Source organism: Diabrotica undecimpunctata, chromosome 8 (genome assembly GCF_040954645.1).
Source record: "Diabrotica undecimpunctata isolate CICGRU chromosome 8, icDiaUnde3, whole genome shotgun sequence".
NCBI classification, from domain to species: Eukaryota; Metazoa; Arthropoda; class Insecta; order Coleoptera; family Chrysomelidae; genus Diabrotica; species Diabrotica undecimpunctata.
The window spans coordinates 107967987-107989490 of record NC_092810.1 but is presented as its reverse complement, the minus strand read 5'-3'; the positions used below and the strand labels follow the sequence as shown (position 1 = coordinate 107989490).

The window sequence follows — 21504 nt, the reverse complement described above, 5'->3', positions numbered from 1 at the left end:
TCGCTGCTACGTGTTCTCGGTCTTACTTTATAGTGTCGAGTCCAGGACTGTAAATAAAATCGATCTAAATCGCCTTGAGGCTTTCGAAATGTGGTGCTATAGAAGAATTTTAAAAGTTTTCTGGGTGGAGAAAATTCGAAACTCCACAATACTAGAACGTCTCAGCAAGACTACTAAGATCATAAAAAGCATCAAACAGAGAAAGCTGGAGTATTTCGGACATGTAATGAGAGGTCCCAAATATAGGTTGCTACAAAATATCATGCAAGGAAAAATAGCAGGCAAACGCAGTCCAGGACGAAGAAAAACCTCATGGTTGAAGAAACTGCGAGATTGGTATGCTGTTGAGACAAGCATGCTATTTAGGGTGGCAGTGAATAAAATTAAGATAGATATGGAGGTAACCAACGTTCTGAAAGGACATGGTACATGAAGAAGAAGGAGTTCCTATCATTTGTATTTAAAACGCATATGTTGTGTATCCAAGGATAAAGGAGTGGTGTTGAAAATTTAAGAGTAGGAGAGAGGAGATAAATGATTAGCTGAGGATAGGTAGATTTAGTACTGCATCAACAGATATGAATATGGCATGTGGCTTGATTAGAGAAAATCGTCGAATTTCAATCAGGAAAATTTCAGAAAATGTTGATGTGAGTATAGCATCTGTTTGTAGTAGTGTACATAAACTGGGTTACAGTAAAGTTGTGGGCAATATGTGTTCCTTGCCTTTTGCCACAGGACCAACAAGGCTTGGGAATTGGTGTATCTTTGGAAAATTTTGCGAAATACAGTTAATACAGTAATAAATTTCTTTCGTTGATAATTGCTAACGACGAATTTTAATGTCATCCAGTAAGCTGTCATCGATGCAATGGAAATACCCAAGTCTCTCGACCTTGAAACACACTTGCTCATAAAACTTATAGAACGTATTGTGCATATCAACGCCTGTATAATGAAACTTTGAACACGCTTCATCAAGCAGTAAAACGAAAAGTCCAGGGAAATTGTCATTATTCTACGCGATAATAGTCGGCCTCATGTTGTGAAAGTAGTAAAATTAAATCTACAATGAAATAAATAGAGGACATTAGAGCATCCAGCTTATATTTCTGATTTACTGTATTGCGATTTTCACAAATTTGAGCCACTGAAGATAATCGTTTTCAGCCGCATGAAAAATTACAAAATGCCATAAAAAGAATACTGCCCTTTTCACAAGCAGGGTATACAATGGGAATGTTTGTGAAACAATAAGATATGTACCCATATTGTAGTTTTAATTATTTGTAGATATACTTGCCAAAAAACAATAAACAGAACAATGTCAAGAAATAGAGGAGTATCAGAGTCGATATTATAACTTCAATGTCCATTGAAAGGTGAAGGAAATAGCTGGAAAGTTCCAAAAACGCAACATTGGAAAAATAACAGATGATGAAGGCAATCTTGCCATAGCCAAAGGAGATAAAAGAAAGTATGGAAAGAATACTTGGAGAAACTTTTCCACGATCTTAAAAGAATATAAGAACCCACCATTGAAGAAAATTCAGGTTCAGCTGTCAGACAAATAAATGATAGAAAGTCACCGGAACTTAATGAAATTCCTGCAGAACTGCTAAAGCTATTAGATGCAAACAAAAAAAAAATAATAACTGAAATATTTAACGAAATACGCAACGCAGAAAAAATACCCGTAGAGTGGCTCAAATCGTAGTTCGTACCATTGTCCAAAAAACCAGGAACAAAAGTTTGTGAGGACTATAGGACCATAGCTTAATGAGCCATCGGCTAAAGCTGTTTTTAAAAGTCATCTACAAAAAAATTTACTGAAAATGCGAGGAATAAATTGCGCCAATGCAGATTAGGGATATTGTGGAAGAAATTACAAAAATGAAATGGCGCTGGGCAGGTCACGTAGCCCGATATAATGACAAGAGGTGGACATGGAGAATTCTAGAATGGAGACCAAGGACGACAAAAAGAAGCATGGGAAGACCCCAAAAAAGATGGGTAGATGACATAAGACCAGTGGCAGGCAAACACTGGATTAGATTGGCGTAAGACAGACAAAGATGGAAGCAATTGGGAGATACCTACATTCAGGAGTGGATGGAAAATGGTTGACAAAAAAAAAGATGAAGCAAATAAGATTTAATCGTAAAAATAGAGAGTCACATAGTAATAGATGTAATAATTTTCAGCTAAAGAGTTTCTTGAATAAGAAAGGAGTTAAGTTCAAGAAATATATATGATACAGCCCAAAGAAAAAATAAACAAAGGATACCAGATAGGAATAAAACAACAAAATATAATAGGCTAAGCAAAGATGATATATTAATAGTATAAACTTAAAACGGTTTACGAAGTACACTTCACGAGTTTAACATAATTGTCAGTATAATTAAATGTTCAAATAATTTTAGCAGAAGACAAAGACAATATCGTTTACACTACATGATAAAAAAGCTGCGAGAAAAATTTGAAAGCTGGAGTTTGAAAATTAATTATGATAAAATGCAATGCATGTTCAATAAAAACACAGCAGAAGACCTAGAGATAAATAACAATCCATAAGAATATAAATCCTTATGGGTAACTTTAACAAATAAGATTAATATTGTGAATAAATTATATTATGAATTAATGCTTATTAGAAGGACAAATACCAAAAAGCATGGAAAATGCGGAAGTCATTCTACTCCATAAAAAAGGAGACGCCGCAAATATAGAAAACTACCTACCAATAAGCTTATTGTCACACCTTTACAAAGTACTAACCCGAATAATAACAAATAGATTGACAGCTAAGCTAAATGCATACCAACTAGTGGTGCAAGCAGGCTTTAGTAAGGGTTTTAGCACTATCGATCACTTGCAAACAATCCGGACAGTTATTGAAAAAACAATAGAGTACAACATACCACTACATCTGGCATTTGTCGATTATTACAAAGCATTCGACAGTATCGAGACATGGGCTTTCTTAACAGCATGGGACGACGCCAGAGTAGATTCAATATATGCTGCCCTCCTTAAGAATATATACGAAGATGCTACTTTTCACGTAAAAATAGATGATGGTCTGGAAACTATGAAAATAGACCTTGGCAAAGGTGTGAGACAAGGCGACACCATCTCACCCAAGTTATTTACTTTGGCATTAGAAAATGTCTTGAATGAAAATGGGCCGAAAAGGGATTAAAAATAGATGGAGTATATCTTAACCATTTGGGTTTCGCAGACGACATAGTACTAATAAGCACAGATATCCATGAACTAAAATCAATGCTACAAGATTTAAATCACAAATCGAATCAAATATGATTAAAAATGAATCTCGACAAAACAAAGATATTAAGCAACAGCCTAGAAAACATCACGATAGATAACATCAATATAGAAAAGGTAGAACAATGTATATATATATATATATATATATATATATATATATATACATATAAAATAAAGTTTTATTATGAGGTTGCAGTCATTAATAGGGCAGGAAAGTGAAACTCTTAGTTCTTTATCAAGCTTTCGCAAAATTTATTTGCTTCTTCAGGATATGCTAATATATATATATATATATATATATATATATATATATATATATATATATATATATATATATAGTGTATGCAATTAAAAACGGAAAATCAAACCCTAGAAATTAAAAGAAGGACACAATAATTGTCATGGGCTGCTTTTGGTAAGTTAAGGTTCATTTTAAAAGACAGAAAAATTTCAATACACTTAAAACGAAAAACCTGTGACACTTGTATACTATCAGTTGCAACTTATGGATTGGTAACTACGGCAATAACAAGAAAAATGGCAGAACAATTAAGAGTAACTCAACGGGCCACGTTAAATATAAGCCTCAGAGACAAAATTCCTAATACCGAAATACGTCGAAGAACTAAAGTAACCGACATCATGGAAAAAATAGTGAAATTGAGATAGCAATGGGTAGCACATGTAGCAAGACAAGACATCAACAGATGGAAGAAGCGTGGGAAGACCCAAAAAGAGATGGATAGACGATATAACAGCTGTAGCTGGAAATCAGTGGATGAGAATTGCAAAAGATAGAAAAGCGTGGAAGAAATTGGAGGAGGCCTATGTCCAACAATGGATAAATGAAGCCTGAAGAAGAAGAAGAAGAACAACTTTAACAAATACAGGATTAGATGAAACGTATAAATTAAATAAAATAAAGAAAGGAAAGACAAAGAAAAGAAATAAGATGACAATTACACGCGACTGTATGGAGCGACAATATTACAAGCAAAACTAAGCACCAAATCGTTAAGACAATAGTGGAAAGCTGCTCACTGTCTGGCTACTAAAGCCAGGCAAACCCGCCGACAACCTAAAAAACTACAGACCAATTGCGCTTCTCTCTGCCATCTACAAACTATTAGAGAGGCTTATATATAATAGAATCAGACCAGAACAAAGCTGTGCAGACCAGGTAATGTCACTCACCACCTACATCGAAGCGGGTTTCCAAAGAAGACTACAGACTCAGCGGCATTTATTGATCTCTCGGCAGCTTACGATACAGTATGGAGAGAGGGCCCTATATACAAAATTCTCCGTGCAATCCCCTGTAAACCAATAGCACGCCTAATAGATAGCATGCTCAACGACCGAATGTTTCAAGTAGTGATGGGCACAGATATCAGCCCACCAAAGAAACTTAAGAATGGTCTACCACAGGGGTCAGTGCTCTCTCCACTACTATTTAGCTTATACCTAGCAGATATGCCGGAAACACAGTCAAGAAAGTTCGGATACGCTGATGACTGGGCCCTCACTACAAAATGCAAAATACTACAAACGTCTGAAAAAGTTCTGACGGCAGACTTATATATATTGGGCAAATATTTTCGCAAGTGGAGACTTCAACCAAATGCATCCAAAACAGAAGTTAGTTGCTTTCACCTGAACAATAAACTTGCTGACTAGGAACTCAACATACGGTTTGAGAATACCACATTTACCCACAACAAAACACCGAAGTACCTGGGCGTAACACTAAACAGAACGCTATCATTTAAAGAGCATTTAACAAAAACTGCCCAAAAGTTGAGTACAAGAAATAACATTATACAGAAGCTCTGCGGTACCACCTGGGGAGCATCGGCTTCCACTCTCCGCTCTACTGCCTTAGCCCTTGTTTTCTCGACCGCTGAATATTGTGCTCCAGTCTGGCTACACAGTCCACACGTCAAAAAGGTCGACAATCAGCTGCATAGCACTATGAGGATGATAGTTGGTACAATTAAATCAACTCCCACCCAATTGCTTCCAGTATTAAGTCACATCCCACCTCCACATTTACGACGAGTCGACATTTACACGTGAATACAAAAAGATCATGAACAATATAAACCTGCCAATCCACCAAGATACCGAGGATGCACGAAATACCCGTCTCTGTTTTAGAAAACCACCAATGAAAACGGCAAGAATGATACATAAGGAGTTTAACATCACGAATGCATGGTCCCAAGAATGGAACGAATGGCAAAATAACATGCCCTGCATTACCCACAAGCCACCAGCTTTTGATCTTCCACGCAAAACGTGGTCCACTCTAAATAGGATCCGAACCAGATATGGCAGATGTGCATACATGCTACATAAATGGGGAAAGAACCCGTCTTCTCAATGTGACTGGGGAGAACCAAACCATCGACCACATTATTGAAGACTGTCCCTCAAGGTCCTACAATGATAGCCTGAAGACTTCCTGTTTGCAACTTCAGAGTCAATTGATTATATAAATACACTTGATGTTTGTTTGTAACTATTTAAAGTTTGTCAAATACCTATATTACTAGTGTTTGTGTATTTGTTCTAAATGTGTTTTAATTCCCATACGATAAATAAATATGTCTGGCTCGGAGATGTGGGTGACAAATAAAATAATAGAAAACAAAATAAGTGCAATAGAAATAATGTTTTGGAGAAGAAGCTACAGATTAACACTATGGACAAAGTAAGAAATGAACGAATTAAAGAAAATATAATTCGGCATGTTATCCAAGCCTGGAGAATATCATTGCCTACATTTTTATAACTGTTTTGAATATTGTGTACCATAATGGACTTATTGACCAATTTCGCACTAAAAACTCGCCCTGTATATCTATATATTGAACATTTTATTTATAAATCATTAAAATAGTATGTAATCTTCCCCATTATTCATAAAAATTTTTTTAAAGACCACTTTTAATAAACATTGTCAATTGCAATTTTAGTTAATCAGAAACGTGTAAGTGAATAAAAAACAGGTGTTAAGGCTTGCATAAATGTACACATATATTATAGTATAGTAATGCCATTGTTAAGCTTCACAAAATAGTAACAAACATATGCGGAAGCATAACTAATCTTTACTAAATAGGTTTTCAACAAAGACAAAAAATAAAATATCAACAGAATTTCAAATGAATATCAATAAAATTGATGTTCTGAAAACAATAAACACTTAGCCAATTTTTATAACCGATAAAGATTTACTGTCCGTAAAAATCTATTTGGCCATTAAGTTTTTATTGCGCTATTACAATAACTTGTCCAGTGCACCTAAATAGCAAAGAATAATAAACAACTGTATATAATTTCTTTTTGCAATATTTTATGGAAATATTACGACATAATAATTATTGAAGAAATAAAAGCTTGGTTTTATCGTTTTGATTTGCAATGACAAGCCATTATCAAAGTCTCAAATTACGAAATAAATTATTCATGCAGTTTCGCAGAACCTATTTTAAAACACTCAGAAATGTTTGAGATAAGGTGACAGACTATATTTACTGACTACAAACTATGTGGTTCAAAGTAAGATAGTTCTTTTTATTGAGTAAAAAATCTTCTGTTAACCATATAAATTTCAATAAGGTGTCTTAAACAAATGGGTTTCTATACATTATAGCTCAGTCTGGTTATGCAAAAATCATCGATTTCACGGCAAAATTTTTGGGCATCTGAAGCTTCTAAGACGTGATGTGGCGGTTACTAGATGACGAATAAATGCAAATTTGATCTTCTTAATTAGATTTTTTATCTACAAGTTCTTTCCCTTATATTTTATATAAACAATATTTATATAATTTTTTTATATCAAGAATATTTTTATTTTCCCGTTTTTAAAATTAAAATTGATAAATAATTTACGGAGATATTTGCAAAAAAGTAGTTTTTTGCTCTAATTTATAAATTTTATTAATTTTTTTATTAACAAAATAAAATGTTGAAGTAAACATTGAGGAATTACCATCTTAAATTGGTGCGAAATTTCCCCCCGATCGGTCAAATAGTTTAAAGTTATTTAATTTGTTTATCCCTGAGGCTAAATATTTTAACTATTGAACTTGCTTTATTAATGACGCTAGACATATTTAGCAAATTTCATAGGATTCTTTAAGACTTAAACTATTCGAGAAGTTAAATGCATATTGCGTTTTCATCGAAATTATTTACAAAATATACGTTTGAAAAAGGGGTGTTTTTTACTTATAAACAATAGTAACAACTTCTATATTTTTTCAAGCTAAAGACTTGTACGTACAACCATTGGATAGCTGGTAAAAACTCAAATTAAAAAAAAAACCTTCTATGACCAGAAGGAACGAAGTTAGGGACTATTTTTTTAAAAATCATTTCGCCATTATTTATAAATATTAAGATATAAATATTTGCACAAATTTTGAATGAAAATCGAAACTTTGAAATTGAAACTTATAACTATAAAATTCATTCAATTTTTCGAAACTTACAGCCCTTCGAAACAAAGGTACTTTCGAAAGATCGACATAGGAAAGTGGAGAACTGTTTCAGCTCCGTTTTTTTTTTTCGGGATCGGAAGTTCAAATTGAAGCACGTAGGAAATATTTACATTATCTCGGTTTCCATTGAAGTTAGAAGCCTCTTTTTTTAATCTAGTGTAAGACGACAATTTTAAAATTCAGCTTAACATAAATAACAACTTAAATAATGATGTCATAATTTTCAGAAATCCCGGAAAATCAATATATATATATATATATATATATATATATATATATATATAATGATGTAATAATACTTATATATTTGATAAATTAAATTTCAGGTAATTTTTTACACATATTAAATTCCTTATATTAATTATAATATGTTGATTTTCCGGGATTTTCCGAGATTACCGGGGAAGTGAAAATTATGTCATCATTATTAATACTGCGACAGACTATGCCAGCCAAATTAAAAAAAAAAAAGTAAGTTTTTACGGTGAACTTCAAATGGACTCAATTTTTTCGAGGGTTTCCATATTTGCCGGCCAGTGAAAACTATGTAGTTATTCATATTTCGACGAGCTACCCCAGATTAAAAAAAAGAGGCTTCTAGCTGCAATGGAAACCAAAATAGTGCAAATTTTTTCTACGCGTTTCAATTTGAAGTTCCGATCTCGAAAAAAAAAACGGACCTGAAATAGTTATTCTCCACTTTCCTATGTTGATCTTTCGAAAGTACTTTCGGTTCGAAGGGCTGTAAGTTTCGAAAAATTGGATGAATTTTATAACTTTCAATATAAAGTTTCGATTTTCATTAAAATTTTTTGCAAATTCTACTTCTCAATGTTCATAACCAATATAGATATGATTTTTTTAAAAATAGTTCCTAATTTCGTTCCTATTTATCGTGGAAGGTTTTTTTCGTAAGTTTTTTTACCAGCTATCAATGGTTGTACGTACAAGTCTGTAGGTTGAAAAATATAGAAGTTATTACAATTGTTTATATGTACTTATAAGTACTTTTATTTTTTATAATAACTTTTTTTATAAGAACTTTTGTTTTTCATAATAACTGTTTATAATAACTTTTTCAAACGTTTATTTTGTAAATAATTTCGATGAAAACGCAATATACATTTAACTTCCGAGATAGTATAAGTCTTAAAGAATCCTATGAAATTTGCTAAATGTGTCTAGCGTCATTAATAGAGCAAGTTCAATAGTTTAAATATTTAGCCTCAGGGATAAACAAATTAAATAACTTTTAAACTATTTGACCGATTGGGGAAAAATTTCGCACAAATTTAAAAAACGGTAATTTCTCGATGTTTAATTACCGTTTAATTTACCATTTACCGATCTAAAATTTATAAATTAGTGCAAAAAATCTGCTTTTTTGCAAATATCTTTTTAAATTATTTATTAATTTTAATTTAAAAAACGCGAAAATAAAGATATTCTTGATAAAAGAAAATGAAATAAGTTAATATTGTTTATGTAAAATATAAGAGACAAACTTATAGGAAAATCAAATTATGACCATAAATTATTGTTTAAAAAAACGCAAGGTAAAAATACGAGTACATTTTCATCTATTCGTCATCTAGTAACCCCCACCTATGTCTTAAAATCTTCAATATCTGCAAAAAAATTTTCGACCTTTTTTTAACCAGACTGGGCTATTAACGAATTTCGTTTGTTTAGACGAAAAGTGATCATTTTGTATGTATGTATAGGTATATGTAAAAGACTGTCGAACTTGTCGAATTAACGTTAAGTTTTCCACATTCTGATTTAATTCTTTTTTTTTCTGATGCAAAAAGATGATACCATTAACATTGTTCTTAAATGATATTATCATTTAAGAACAATGTTACCGTATATTATACGGTATATTATAAAACATTTTTACAAGTTCTTTTCAACGAGAAGTATCAGAATTTATGGCGCTAATTAAGACGAAATATTTAAATTAATCAGTTTTATAAGGAGGACTTCTTCTTACTTAGCTAAAACACTTCCGGTCCCTGGTACTTGGTAGAGGGACATCTCTGTGAAACCCTGTCCATTTAAAAAACACCAACATAAAGTTTTGTGAACTTCATAGAATAGAAATTGGCAACTTTCGTACTAAATCTAAGAATTTCTCTTTGTTTCATGCAGGTTCGATACTTCCTTTTTTTTCTGACACCGTATCTTCTGTTTTATAGTTTCTTTTTTTTATTTCAACAAAAATTGTCTTTGTTTCTTCTGTCCAATTGCTGAGACTTGACTCTAAATTCCTAAGCTATCACTTCAATCGTCAAACTTCACCTACATATATTGAAAAAAAAAATAGCTATGTATGAGTCACCTTGAATCAATATATTCTTCAGATACTCAATATATGCGGAGCCTTTTGAATCTAAAAAAGGAAATAACATCAAAGTTTAAAGTGAACTGAAAAATAAAATAAAGGTAAGATAGATAACAGAAACAAACCCAAAACTGAAGTGGGAGTTTTCAGGACACATTTCAAGATGATTATATAAAAGTTGAAGTACAAAAGGAATTAAATCGAAACCATATCACAGAAGATAACAAATAGAGTCGTATATTGACCCAAAAAGACTGAATGGCTAAATTGGACATGAAAAGTATAGGATTAGTGAACAGGGAGTCATGAAGGCGTCCTGTAGCTAATTCTGGATGTACGATAAGAGTTGTACGACAGATGTTTAAAATCCGAAGTTTTTCGAAGATATCACGAGGCATTGATGTTTTAAAGTGCCACATAAAATAGAAATACTTAACATTTATATAAAATAATATCAAATGTTCAAGAATGGTTTCTTTCAAGACTTGGACAGTCTAAAGTTGACAACGGTCGTCACTTTAAATATTTCGCTAAATATCTTAAATCTCTAAAAGTTCTTAGCTGGTCATTTTAGCGCCAATGTATGGGGATGGATTTCATCTACAGGAATAGGAATGGTATAGCGTATAAATGGTAGGTTTGTTGGACAGACTTATCTGAATATTCTAGAAAACATCATGTTTCCCAGTGTAGAACAGTTGTATCCAGAAAATAATTTTATCCTCCAACAAGATAATTGTCCTGCTCACACTAAAATTATAATAAATCAGTGGCTTCAGAATAACAACATCGAAACATTACCATGGCCCAGCTACAGTCCAGATTTAAGCCCAATCGAGAATATGTCGGGGGTTATTATAAAATGTGCTGTGGCACGGTATACATCAGGTTTGGGAATAGCTCTCTGAAGAAGAAAATTTCATAGTTCCTTTCACGCAGATGGACCGAAGACTATAAGCTGTTATCAATGCTAATGGAGATATTACAAAATATTAATTTTATTTTTACATACCTAAACTTAGTATAGTTTTGGTCTTCCAGACCCTCGCTTTCTTTCGGGAGTTTCTTGTTCCTTCCATTTTTTATTAATAGTAAAACTGTAGTTCTGCATAGGGTAAAATGTTTTGCTGCCTCTGATAGTGTCCAGCTATTTTTAATTTCGTTACAATTCTTGCTTTAATATATTTTTGAGTTAAGTCATTTGTTTTATTGCTTAATAACAATAAAAATAATAACAACAACCCTATTTTATGTAAAAATCATCATTCATTTATATACTTTTTATAAAATGCAGAAATTCAAAATTTAGACCGTAATAATTATTATTATAATTTATGAATTAACATATATGTAATCAATTGTTTGTTTGTTTGTTTATCTTACTATTTGTCTGTCATAATAAATATAATATAATGTCAGACCAATCAAATACACTGCTCACAATGATCAAATCTTGATAAGAGTCGTATCAGTTTTTTTAGGAACTAGCTGTATATTTTGTCATTTAAAAAAATGTTGATCACCTTTTTTTAACATATATGTCAATAAAAAAATAAAGTGATTTTTTTTAGAATGTGATAAACTCAAAAACTAAATTGAAATTGTTCTAGAATGTTGTAGTCTATGAGCTATTTTTCAAAATGTCTCAAAAAATTTGCACATCCCTTTATCTACCCACCATTTTGTTGTGTAATTATTATTTGTGTATGACAATAGCTTTTTAATTTATATGTCATTATTTTCATAAAATATTGCAAATCAATGGGACCATAAAAAGATATCATTTCTTTTTAAGAAATAATTATGCTACCTACTGAAATATTCAGAAGAAATTATATATTATTATAATACATACGAAACATTTAAGAGAACTTACCGTTTTAAAGGATCGCATTGCAAATAAATTTGCCATCATTGTTGAAAATCCAGGAGCTAAACAGGATTGTGCTATAAAGCCTAATTTCAGTTCTGCCAAACAAATGACGTCATCTCCTTGCTTCCAGTCCCATGATGGGATATTTAATAAATAAGCCTGAAATTTAAAATTGTTCTGTTACAGTGATGTATATTCTATATAGTCAGTCCTAAGACTCTTAGGACCTGGGGATCTTTTTGGTTAGGCAAGTACAACAATCGTGGAAATTGTCAAATGTCACTCCCATACGTAAACCGTGAAAAGATGGGAAGAAGGAAAAGGATGTAAACTTGCCAGGGTAACACTAAGTAACCTTAAAGAGTCAACATCAAAGAAGTACTTGAGAATGGTCAGGAAAAACCTACGTTTGGCAGTTGGTTTTTTAACTGGTGATTGTCAACTAAGCAAACACCTCCACACACTGGGGCTAGCAGACACACCTCTATGTAGGAAGTGTGAACGAGAAGACGAAACTGTAGAGCATGTCCTATGTGAATGCCCGGAGCTATCGTTAATACGAGAGTACGCGTTCGGCGAGTCCTGGCCCACACCTGCCCACATAAGAGAGATGTCTCCTGCTGACTTGTCCACCTTAATAGAAATGGCAGGATGGACAATGAGCTGAGGATGACAGCTCCCTGGGACGATGCACAATGGATCAATTGTGACCTAAGTGCTGTAAAACTTAACTCGCCCTCCCTACTCCACAGATAAAGATACAGAACCGGGAAAGCCAAATTTCCAAACGCCGAATGACCGACAACCGTTAGACCAGAAGACTAATAACAAAAATCGCGCATTTCGAGAGGACCTTTTAGGGAGAAACCGTGGGGTAAAAGTGGTAAACTTTTTTGCACCTTTTTTGGGGTCCAAAATTTGACATTATTAAGAAAATTCAGCTCGATTGTATTATTTTTAGAGGTTCAGTCGTATTTTCTTCTCTGGCCACTTTATATACCGTATACCGAGTATACCGTTTTTCGGTTATTTAACATCATATGTTCATCATATAAATTTTGTATTCGATGAATAAAAGTCTACTTTCGAACAGCTTTTACATTTTTGAACTTTCAGTCACGAATAATTCCAAAAATATTGACTTTTTGAAAAAGTTATTTTTTTTTAAGAATATTTTTGTTCAAAACTCATTATTATAGCGACTATCAATTTTTTTGATAAACCTCTCCACCCTCGAGTTCTAGTGAAGTAACCACCACCCAGAAAAAAAGCACATATATACATAGGTTAGATTTTGATTTTTAAGCCATTTTCTTTTAAGGTAGATTTTCAAGGTAATGGTGAATATAGGTTTTCCAAAATTTCTTCAAAATCAATGTGTGTTAATGGAAATCGGAGGTTATACCATATTTTTAATGTGGTACACTGTACTATACATTTAATAGCTCTGGTGACTTCTGTACTTAGTATGCCAGCTGTTCCTTATTGAAAAAAAATATAAGAATTTGTGGTGCAGATAGTTCTTCTATGTATTTAATCCATTATTTACACACGTTGTTGTTTTCAAATATAGGTTGGTTATTATCTAACATCCTATGTTGTATGGTCTGGTCTTCTCGATCCTGTCATTTCTTTGTCTTTTTGGGCATAGCGAAATAATTGTATCTTTGTTCTAGTTTCTTCACCTCTAGATCTTCTTTTTTCTCTTTATCCACTCTTTTAAACATAGCTAAGTATCTGTTCTTAGATAAACTTCTTATATAAATTATCTGTAATATTTCTGGGGTGAACCATTCATTATTTTTTTTGCTTCTGTCGGTCCTATAACTTCTTTTTTTTTAACGTGACTTTTATGTTTTTTAAAGTATTTTAATTCCATGTCCCCAGGTGGTAAATATCAGAATGCCCTAACCCGTAATAGGACTGGTAGGTAGCTGGAAAATTAAAATAACAACCGTGAACCAAAACAAACTAAGGAATGGCAACCCTAACAGAAGAGTCCCTGGCTCTTCAGGTTGTTGGTTGGGCTAGAGGCCGACAACATCTTCCTGTTTAAAAGCAGTTGTTAGAGAATCTTAAGAACTATTAGCTGGCCGGAACTCTCGACGACGATTCTGCAAATAAAAAATGGAATTGAGAATGGGAACATGGAATACTTGAACCCTGTACCGAACTGGAGCACTCACTATCTTTACTAGACATAGTGAACACGTAAAAAGTAGATGTTTTGGCACTGCAGAAAATGCGGTGGACGAAAACTGGCACTCTTGACAAGAGAACCCATTCCATGTGTTATAGCTGCAATGAAAGCCAACACATGGATGTGGTGGGATCTGTTGTAAACCAAAGAACAAAAGGCCTTATTATTGATATTAAAGCCTACAGTCAAAGAATGTGATATTTGCGCTTAAAAGGGAAATTTATTAATAATTACAGTTTGATCAATACACATGCTCCGACTAATAACCCAGAGCTAACAAAGGTACAGTTATTTAAAGACCTAGAGTAAGCCTATAGAAGATGACCCAGAAATGCCATTAAAACTGTATTAGGTGACATGAATGTAAGAATATAACGAGAGCAGCGAGTTTTCATGCCTACGATAGAAAAACATAGCCTACACAATATCGGTAGCGATAATGGATTACGACTGATACACTTAGCAACAGCACTAAATATGACAGTCTCTAGCACCTATTTTGAACACAAGAACATACACAAGGTAACCTGGACCTCTTCTGATGAAAGAAAAACTAGTCAGGTTGATCACATCTTAATAGATTTATTGCATGTCTATCTATCTATTTATACAGCCCTTGCTGTCCAATTATTAACCTCCAACAAGTACCTTCAGCGATGAAGATATAGAACATTTCAACAAAGACATAACAGCAACTATGGAAGAAAAGAAATCAAAATTAACGCTAACAATCGGGGACTTCAATGTCAAAATAGGAAAACAACTATATAAAGAAAAAGACAAAGTAGGAGACCATGGATACGGCAAAAGAAATGATAGAGGACACATTGATGAATTACTTGGAGGAAAGGCAACTATCTGCGACTATAACAAAATGGACATGGATTAGTCCCAATGGTGAAACTAAAAACGAAATTGATTATATTCTTTCAACGTAAAAATCCTTGATTAAAGACGTAACAGCCCTTAATCGCTTCTCAACTGGTAGCGACCATAGACTAGTCCGAGCCAAGCTGATCATTGATAGTAGATTTGAAACAAGAAAGAAAATGGAAAATAATCGAAAATTATACATGGAAAAACTAAAAAAAGAGAAACAGACGTACGAAGAGAGAATAAAGGAAATATTGCCGACCAAGGAAGATATAGATCACACACAAACATATTGATGAAATAAACATGATATTTGCTGAAACTCTAATGAAAGGTGGTACAGAAATAGCACAGAGAACAACAAAAAAAGAAAGTTTCATATCCCAGGAAAAAAAGATTCTTATGAACACCAAAAAAACATTACTAGAACAAGGGGACAGAAATAAAATGGAATACAAAGAAATAAACAAAACTATTAGAAAAAATATCAAGGAGAGTAAACAAAGAGTACAGGAAGAAAAGATAGAGAAAACAATTTAAAAAATAGAAACAGAAATTGCTTAAAGCAGAACCTGGGAAACATACAAATTAATAGCATAAAGAACAAAAAAGGAATGGAGACCAACAATATAAAAGAAATTTTACAGATAATGCAAAAATATTACACAAATCTCTATAAAACAAAACAAAAACCAACCCAAGAAATCCGTAATCAGTTACAACTGAAAATAAAGAACGTTAACTCTGACCTACAACCAGAAATCAGTAAAAATGAAATGAAAAAGGCACTCAAAGAAATGAAGAATAACAAATCTCCTGGGAAATATGGAATAACTGTGGAAATGCTAAAAAATGGGGGGAAAACTACAGTGGAAGTCCTTTATGTTCTAATGAATAAAATATTGAACACAAAACAAATACCCACCACATGGAACGAGGCAATAACACTATTACTATTTAAGAAATGAGATAGAAAAGATCTGAAAAACGATAGGCCCATAACACTACTGAATGTAATGTACAAACTGTTAACTAAACTACTAACAAACAGATTAACAACTAAGTTAGATAATTAGCAGTCGAGAGCAAGCCGGTTTTAGAAAAGGATTCAGTACAAGCGGCCATATGCTTACGATAAAAATATTAATTAATAATGCAATATGGCATTTGTAGACTTTGCAAAAGCATTTGATAAGGTGGAACATTGGGCAGTAAAGAAGTCCTTACAAAATGAGAGAATAGACTATACCTAGATATACGGACTTAATTTCCAATATATATGATCAAGCAACAACATCCATCAAAATAGTTGAACAAACAGAGCTCATTAAAATACGGACAGGAGTAAGACAGGGTGACACTATATCACCCAAAATATTCAATCAAGCTTTGGAAGACGTTATGAGGAAATTACAATGGGAAAAACATGGTAATACCATAAATGGCCAATACTTGAATCACTTGAGATATGCAGACGACATTATATTAATAACAGATAAAAGGGAAGAATTACAAAATATCACGGATGAATTAAATAGCGAATCAACAAAAATAGGTCTACAAATAAATTATAATAAAACGAAAATTATGACCAACCAACCAGAAGAATTAATAATTACAATTGCACACACAACTATAGAACAAGTAAAAGAATATGTATATTTTCGAAAGTTAAATTAAATAAAGAAAATCAGAATGGAGAAATACAGAGAAGGATACGGTTGGCTTGGATATCCTTTGGAAAACTTTCCTATATACTAAAAAATAGTAAATACCCCCAATATTTAAAAACAAGAGTTTTCAACTAATGTTTACATCCTGTTCTCACCTAAGGTTCTCAAACTTGGACGTCTACAAAGGAAAACATGGAAAAAATAGCAAAAACCAAAAGAGCCATGGGAAAGATAATGCTGAACACCAGGCTATCAGACAAGAAAAGAAATACTTGGATCGGCAACAAAACAAAAGTGACCGATGTATTAACGCAGATAGCAAAACTTAAGTGAAAGTTCGCTGGACATACTATAAGAAAGAAAGAAGACAGATGGAATAAAACACTGGAGACCATATAGTTACAAACTAAAAGAGGAAGGCCACAAATAAGATGGTCAGATGACTTGAAGAAACACGCAGGCCCGAAGTGGATACAAACTGCCTACAATAGAGAGATGTGGAAGAAGGAAGAGGAAACCTATGTTATGGCATGTAACAGACCTAATATACTGTAGAAGTTTAGGAGGCGTAAACATAGACTCAGATCATTGCCTAGTGATCTAAACATTGAGAGTTAGAATTTCAAATACCAGTAAAGAAAATAAAATAGATAGAAAAAAAAACTGAAATGTGCAAAAGTTAAGAGAGATACGACAACTGCAGAACGGTACTCGGAAAACATCATCAACAGGCTAAGGAACCAAAATGTAAATAAAGAAGGCCAGACAGGTATAGACTCCCACTGGACCAGAATAAAGGAAGACATCGAAGCAGCGAAAGGTGAAATGGGAACAGAAATTTGTGCTGGTAAAAATCATTGGTTTGACGATGAATGCAAGAATGCTACATAAGAAAAAAATGAAGCCTAGAGAAAGATGCTTACTCGACGAACTAGAACAACTGTAGAGAATTACCAGACAAAGAGAAGAGAAGAAAAGAGGATACACAAAAGAAAAAACTAAACTGCTTAAATAAGGAACTCCAAATTTATAGAAAACCTCAAAAAAGAGAAAGAATTCAGAGAATTTTATAAGAAAGTCAAATAACATCAACAGAAAAGAATTAAGGAGACCTTAAACCGCAAAATTTGCACGGCCAACAAATGCTATTTTTGGGCTCAATCTCTATAAAACTCTATAAATTAATAATACGCCCATATGCTAACATATGGTTCAGAGACCTAGACCTACACCTGAAGAAGAAGAAGAATCTATGGAGCAGTGAATGACAATGGAGTGTGGAGATGACGATACAACTTCGAACTTTATAGAATATACCAGGAACCTGATTCATAAAACATATAAAGAATAGAACGTCTGAGGTAGATAAAGCATGTAATGCGGATGGAACAAAATAATAAAAGCGCTCCTTGATAGACCCATTGGTCAGAGAAAAAGAGGAAGACCCAGAACAGGGTTCCTTGATAACATCGATAAAGACATGAGAAATATAGGAATACGAGCTTGGCAATGGATAGGGACGACGGAAGAGAAACTCTTGCGGAGACAAGAATTTCTCTTTAGTCAAGGCAAGGCAAGAAGAGAAATCTACGTAGGGTTGTAAAGTCAGAATGATGACAAAGTATTTAAATTTTTCTTAATATCCAAAATGTTAAATTAACAATATTGCCAAAAATCAGCATGTTAAAAAATACATGTTATGATTTCTGTAGCTATCAAATAAATAAAAATTAAATGTATATGTATATTTATACAAAAATTAAAGACAATTCCATTTCTTTTTGCTTATTATTCTGTCATAAAAATTATTGCGCCGAAATTTTCGGCAAATTTCCTTTAACATATTGCCCGCAAGACACTAACTTATTGCGAATATAATTATTCTTCGACAAAAATTAAAGTATTCATATAACCACCAGCGCGAATGCCATTTTAAAATGAAATCATTGGGTCAAAACTGAAATGAATAATCTTAAACTTTTAACGATAAGAATTAAAGTTAATGAAAAGAAGAAGAAAATAATTAAAAAAAGAGACACCGCGGTAAAAACTAGGGTACTAAAAAGAAGAAAATGAGGACACTCATGCATAAGAACAAGAGACCGTCGATAAACTAGTGAAGTAAAATTAAATAAACAATGATAAATGAGCACCGCTAAAAGCTAGGCTAATTAGAATAATATAAATAAAACAATAAATAATAATATTATCAATATTTTCTTTTCGGACCAAACATATTAGATACTAGATAATAATTTAGCAACAAACCTTATTATGATATTGCATCAATTGTATAATCACTCTAATATCATCACTATAGTTTTTTATTGAGATAACTCGCATAATGTTGGCGGCGTCTTCAGCATCCGGATCCTGGCAGTATTTGTTTGCAAGAACGAGGCAGGCGTCAGCTTCGTGCACCTTAAAATTAACCATTACATAAACCAAAGTACACTTCAGATACAGAGCATGTATTAACAACAAACTGGTACAAATTCATTTTTTTTTTATTAATTTGTCATGCTTATAACGTTTTTCGTGTAATTAATGTTAAGAGGCAACTCTTTACAACTTATACCTTTACAGCTTTACAATTGTATAGAAAGCAAAAAATTACCAGAATATTTATATAATGTAATATGAAATAATAAAAACTTAAATACGGAAATAAAAACTCAACTTTCTAAATATTTGGAAGAAGAAATACAGATGTCCGGAGATAATCATAGTGACAAAAATACATGAATATAAATTAAAATTAATTTCGATCAATTTAGTCCGACCAGACAGCTGTTCTATCTTATGTAAAGTTTTTTGTTAAATACAAAAAATATGTAGGTCCCCCTCCCAAAAAGTAGTACCAATCTTTAAAAACATTTTTTTTTATAAATAAATTTTCAAATTTTAATATTATCATTTACAACGTCCCATTGTGAAAAAATACATTAAACATGCTATATATGTTATACATAAAAAGTTTATAGTTTAAAAGTTATTAAAAATTTTAAATCAAGAAGTGCTTATTTATCTAACAGCTGTACAAAAGTAGAAAGATTGAATCTATTTTGATAACACACTATCAAAAAAAAAAAATGGAAAAAACTTATAGCTTTTAAATAACTATTTTAATGCAGATGTGAAAATCCTTTTAAATGTTGCCCTGAGCAACATTACCCCGAAAAATTGGAAAAACTGTGAAGCATTTGCAGAATACAGTAGAAAAAAGCTGATAATAATATGGACGTTATGGTTAAACTGTTGATTGATTATAGAAATTGGTGGTAATAGTGATAGTGACACTTCCAGTTTTTCCGACATGAAGGTAAGCAATTGTTTTTAACGACATCAAGGTATGCCATCTTGTTAGCCACGTCTTTTCCTAAGTTGGTTATAAAACAAAAGTCGAATGATCTTTTTGGCATCTAAGCCTCGTATGTTTGTATTTATTTTTATAATTATCTCACTAATCTCAAATATAATTTGTAAACCTTTTAGGGTACCTCTTATAATCTCAAATATAAGGGGTAGCGGGTAGATACTCTTTTACGTTCCAGGTAGAAGATATATCTACCCACGTGAGCCATAATTATCTCCCACACTTCTGGTACCTAGGAGAAATTATGTCCTAGACCCATTTTTCCATCTAATTGCCAAAATTTCCCTTCCCATGTCCTACTTTGATGTCGAGCAGCAGCATCATAAGTACTAACCTAGAGCGTAAGGCAAATGATATTGGATAGGTCCATTATTATATAAGTAATCCCCACTTATTGGTCAACAGCTACGGGTGGGAAAACTGATACGTAGTAGGGCACTTTGTTGCCTGGAGCTGGGAAATTAACTCCGAAGGCGGAAGAGCTAAATTATTCAACGGAATTGAGATGTGGAAAGCCCCGGTATGACTACGACATTAAAGATCCGCATGGATATCCTTAATAAAAATCATCATGGACCCACTAGTCTATAATTTACTTAATGATCATGGAGCTTGAAATCCAAGATCCGGCAGAGAAAGACAATCAGATTTAGACGACAGGGCCTCTCAGGTCGTCATCAATGTAAATCCCTGTCAAACAAATAAGAATAACTCTTAAAACGCCTTAAAAATTTTAATATGGAACGTAAGAAGTTTATACCAATCTCCAAAACTAGATAAAACGGTATCGGAAATATGCAGAATAAAGATTAACATACTAGGGCTTAGCGGTATAAATGGCCTGAATCAGAAAAATGTAACACCAGAAATGAAACAATGTATTATTCCTGTAACAACAACTTCAATCACAGGTAGTGAGTTGGCATTATAGTTGATAAGAATTCTTAAAAAGCTGTTTGTAACTTTGTTTCCTACTCTGATCGAATATTGATGCTGTCTCTAAAATCTCATTTAAAACGTAAAATAAGTATAATCCAAGTGTATGCACCCGCTGCAGACAAGGATGAAGACACCATAAGGATGAAGACACCATAGAGTGGTGGTAACTTCTACGAACAAAATGGCAATGTGTTAAAGCTGGCTAAAAGATATGATATAAATATTATATTGAGAGATTTTTGGGGTGGAGCTCTATAAAGAACTACTTACTATCAAAGTGGAAGATCCAAATCAACCACCCCCAGGAGCAAGCAACAATACACCATTGAAGCCTCCATCAATTCAAGAAGTACGGGATGCAATAAGACACCTAAAAAATAATAAATCTCCAGGAAGTGATGGTATACCCGCGGAACTTATT

General features: G+C 32.9%; 1 protein-coding gene across 2 annotated transcripts in view; it reads right to left on the bottom strand.

Moving 5' to 3' along the window:
• slo (calcium-activated potassium channel slo) overlaps positions 1 to 21504 on the bottom strand; it is a 535662-nt gene that overhangs the window by 281686 nt on the left and 232472 nt on the right. For both annotated transcript variants that reach the window (XM_072540708.1, XM_072540706.1), the window contains exons 10-11: positions 19037 to 19189; positions 12026 to 12181 (exon numbers count right to left, since the gene is read on the bottom strand). In XM_072540708.1, the coding sequence (XP_072396809.1) occupies positions 12026 to 12181; positions 19037 to 19189 (309 nt within the window). The remainder of the gene's footprint in view (positions 1 to 12025; positions 12182 to 19036; positions 19190 to 21504) is intronic.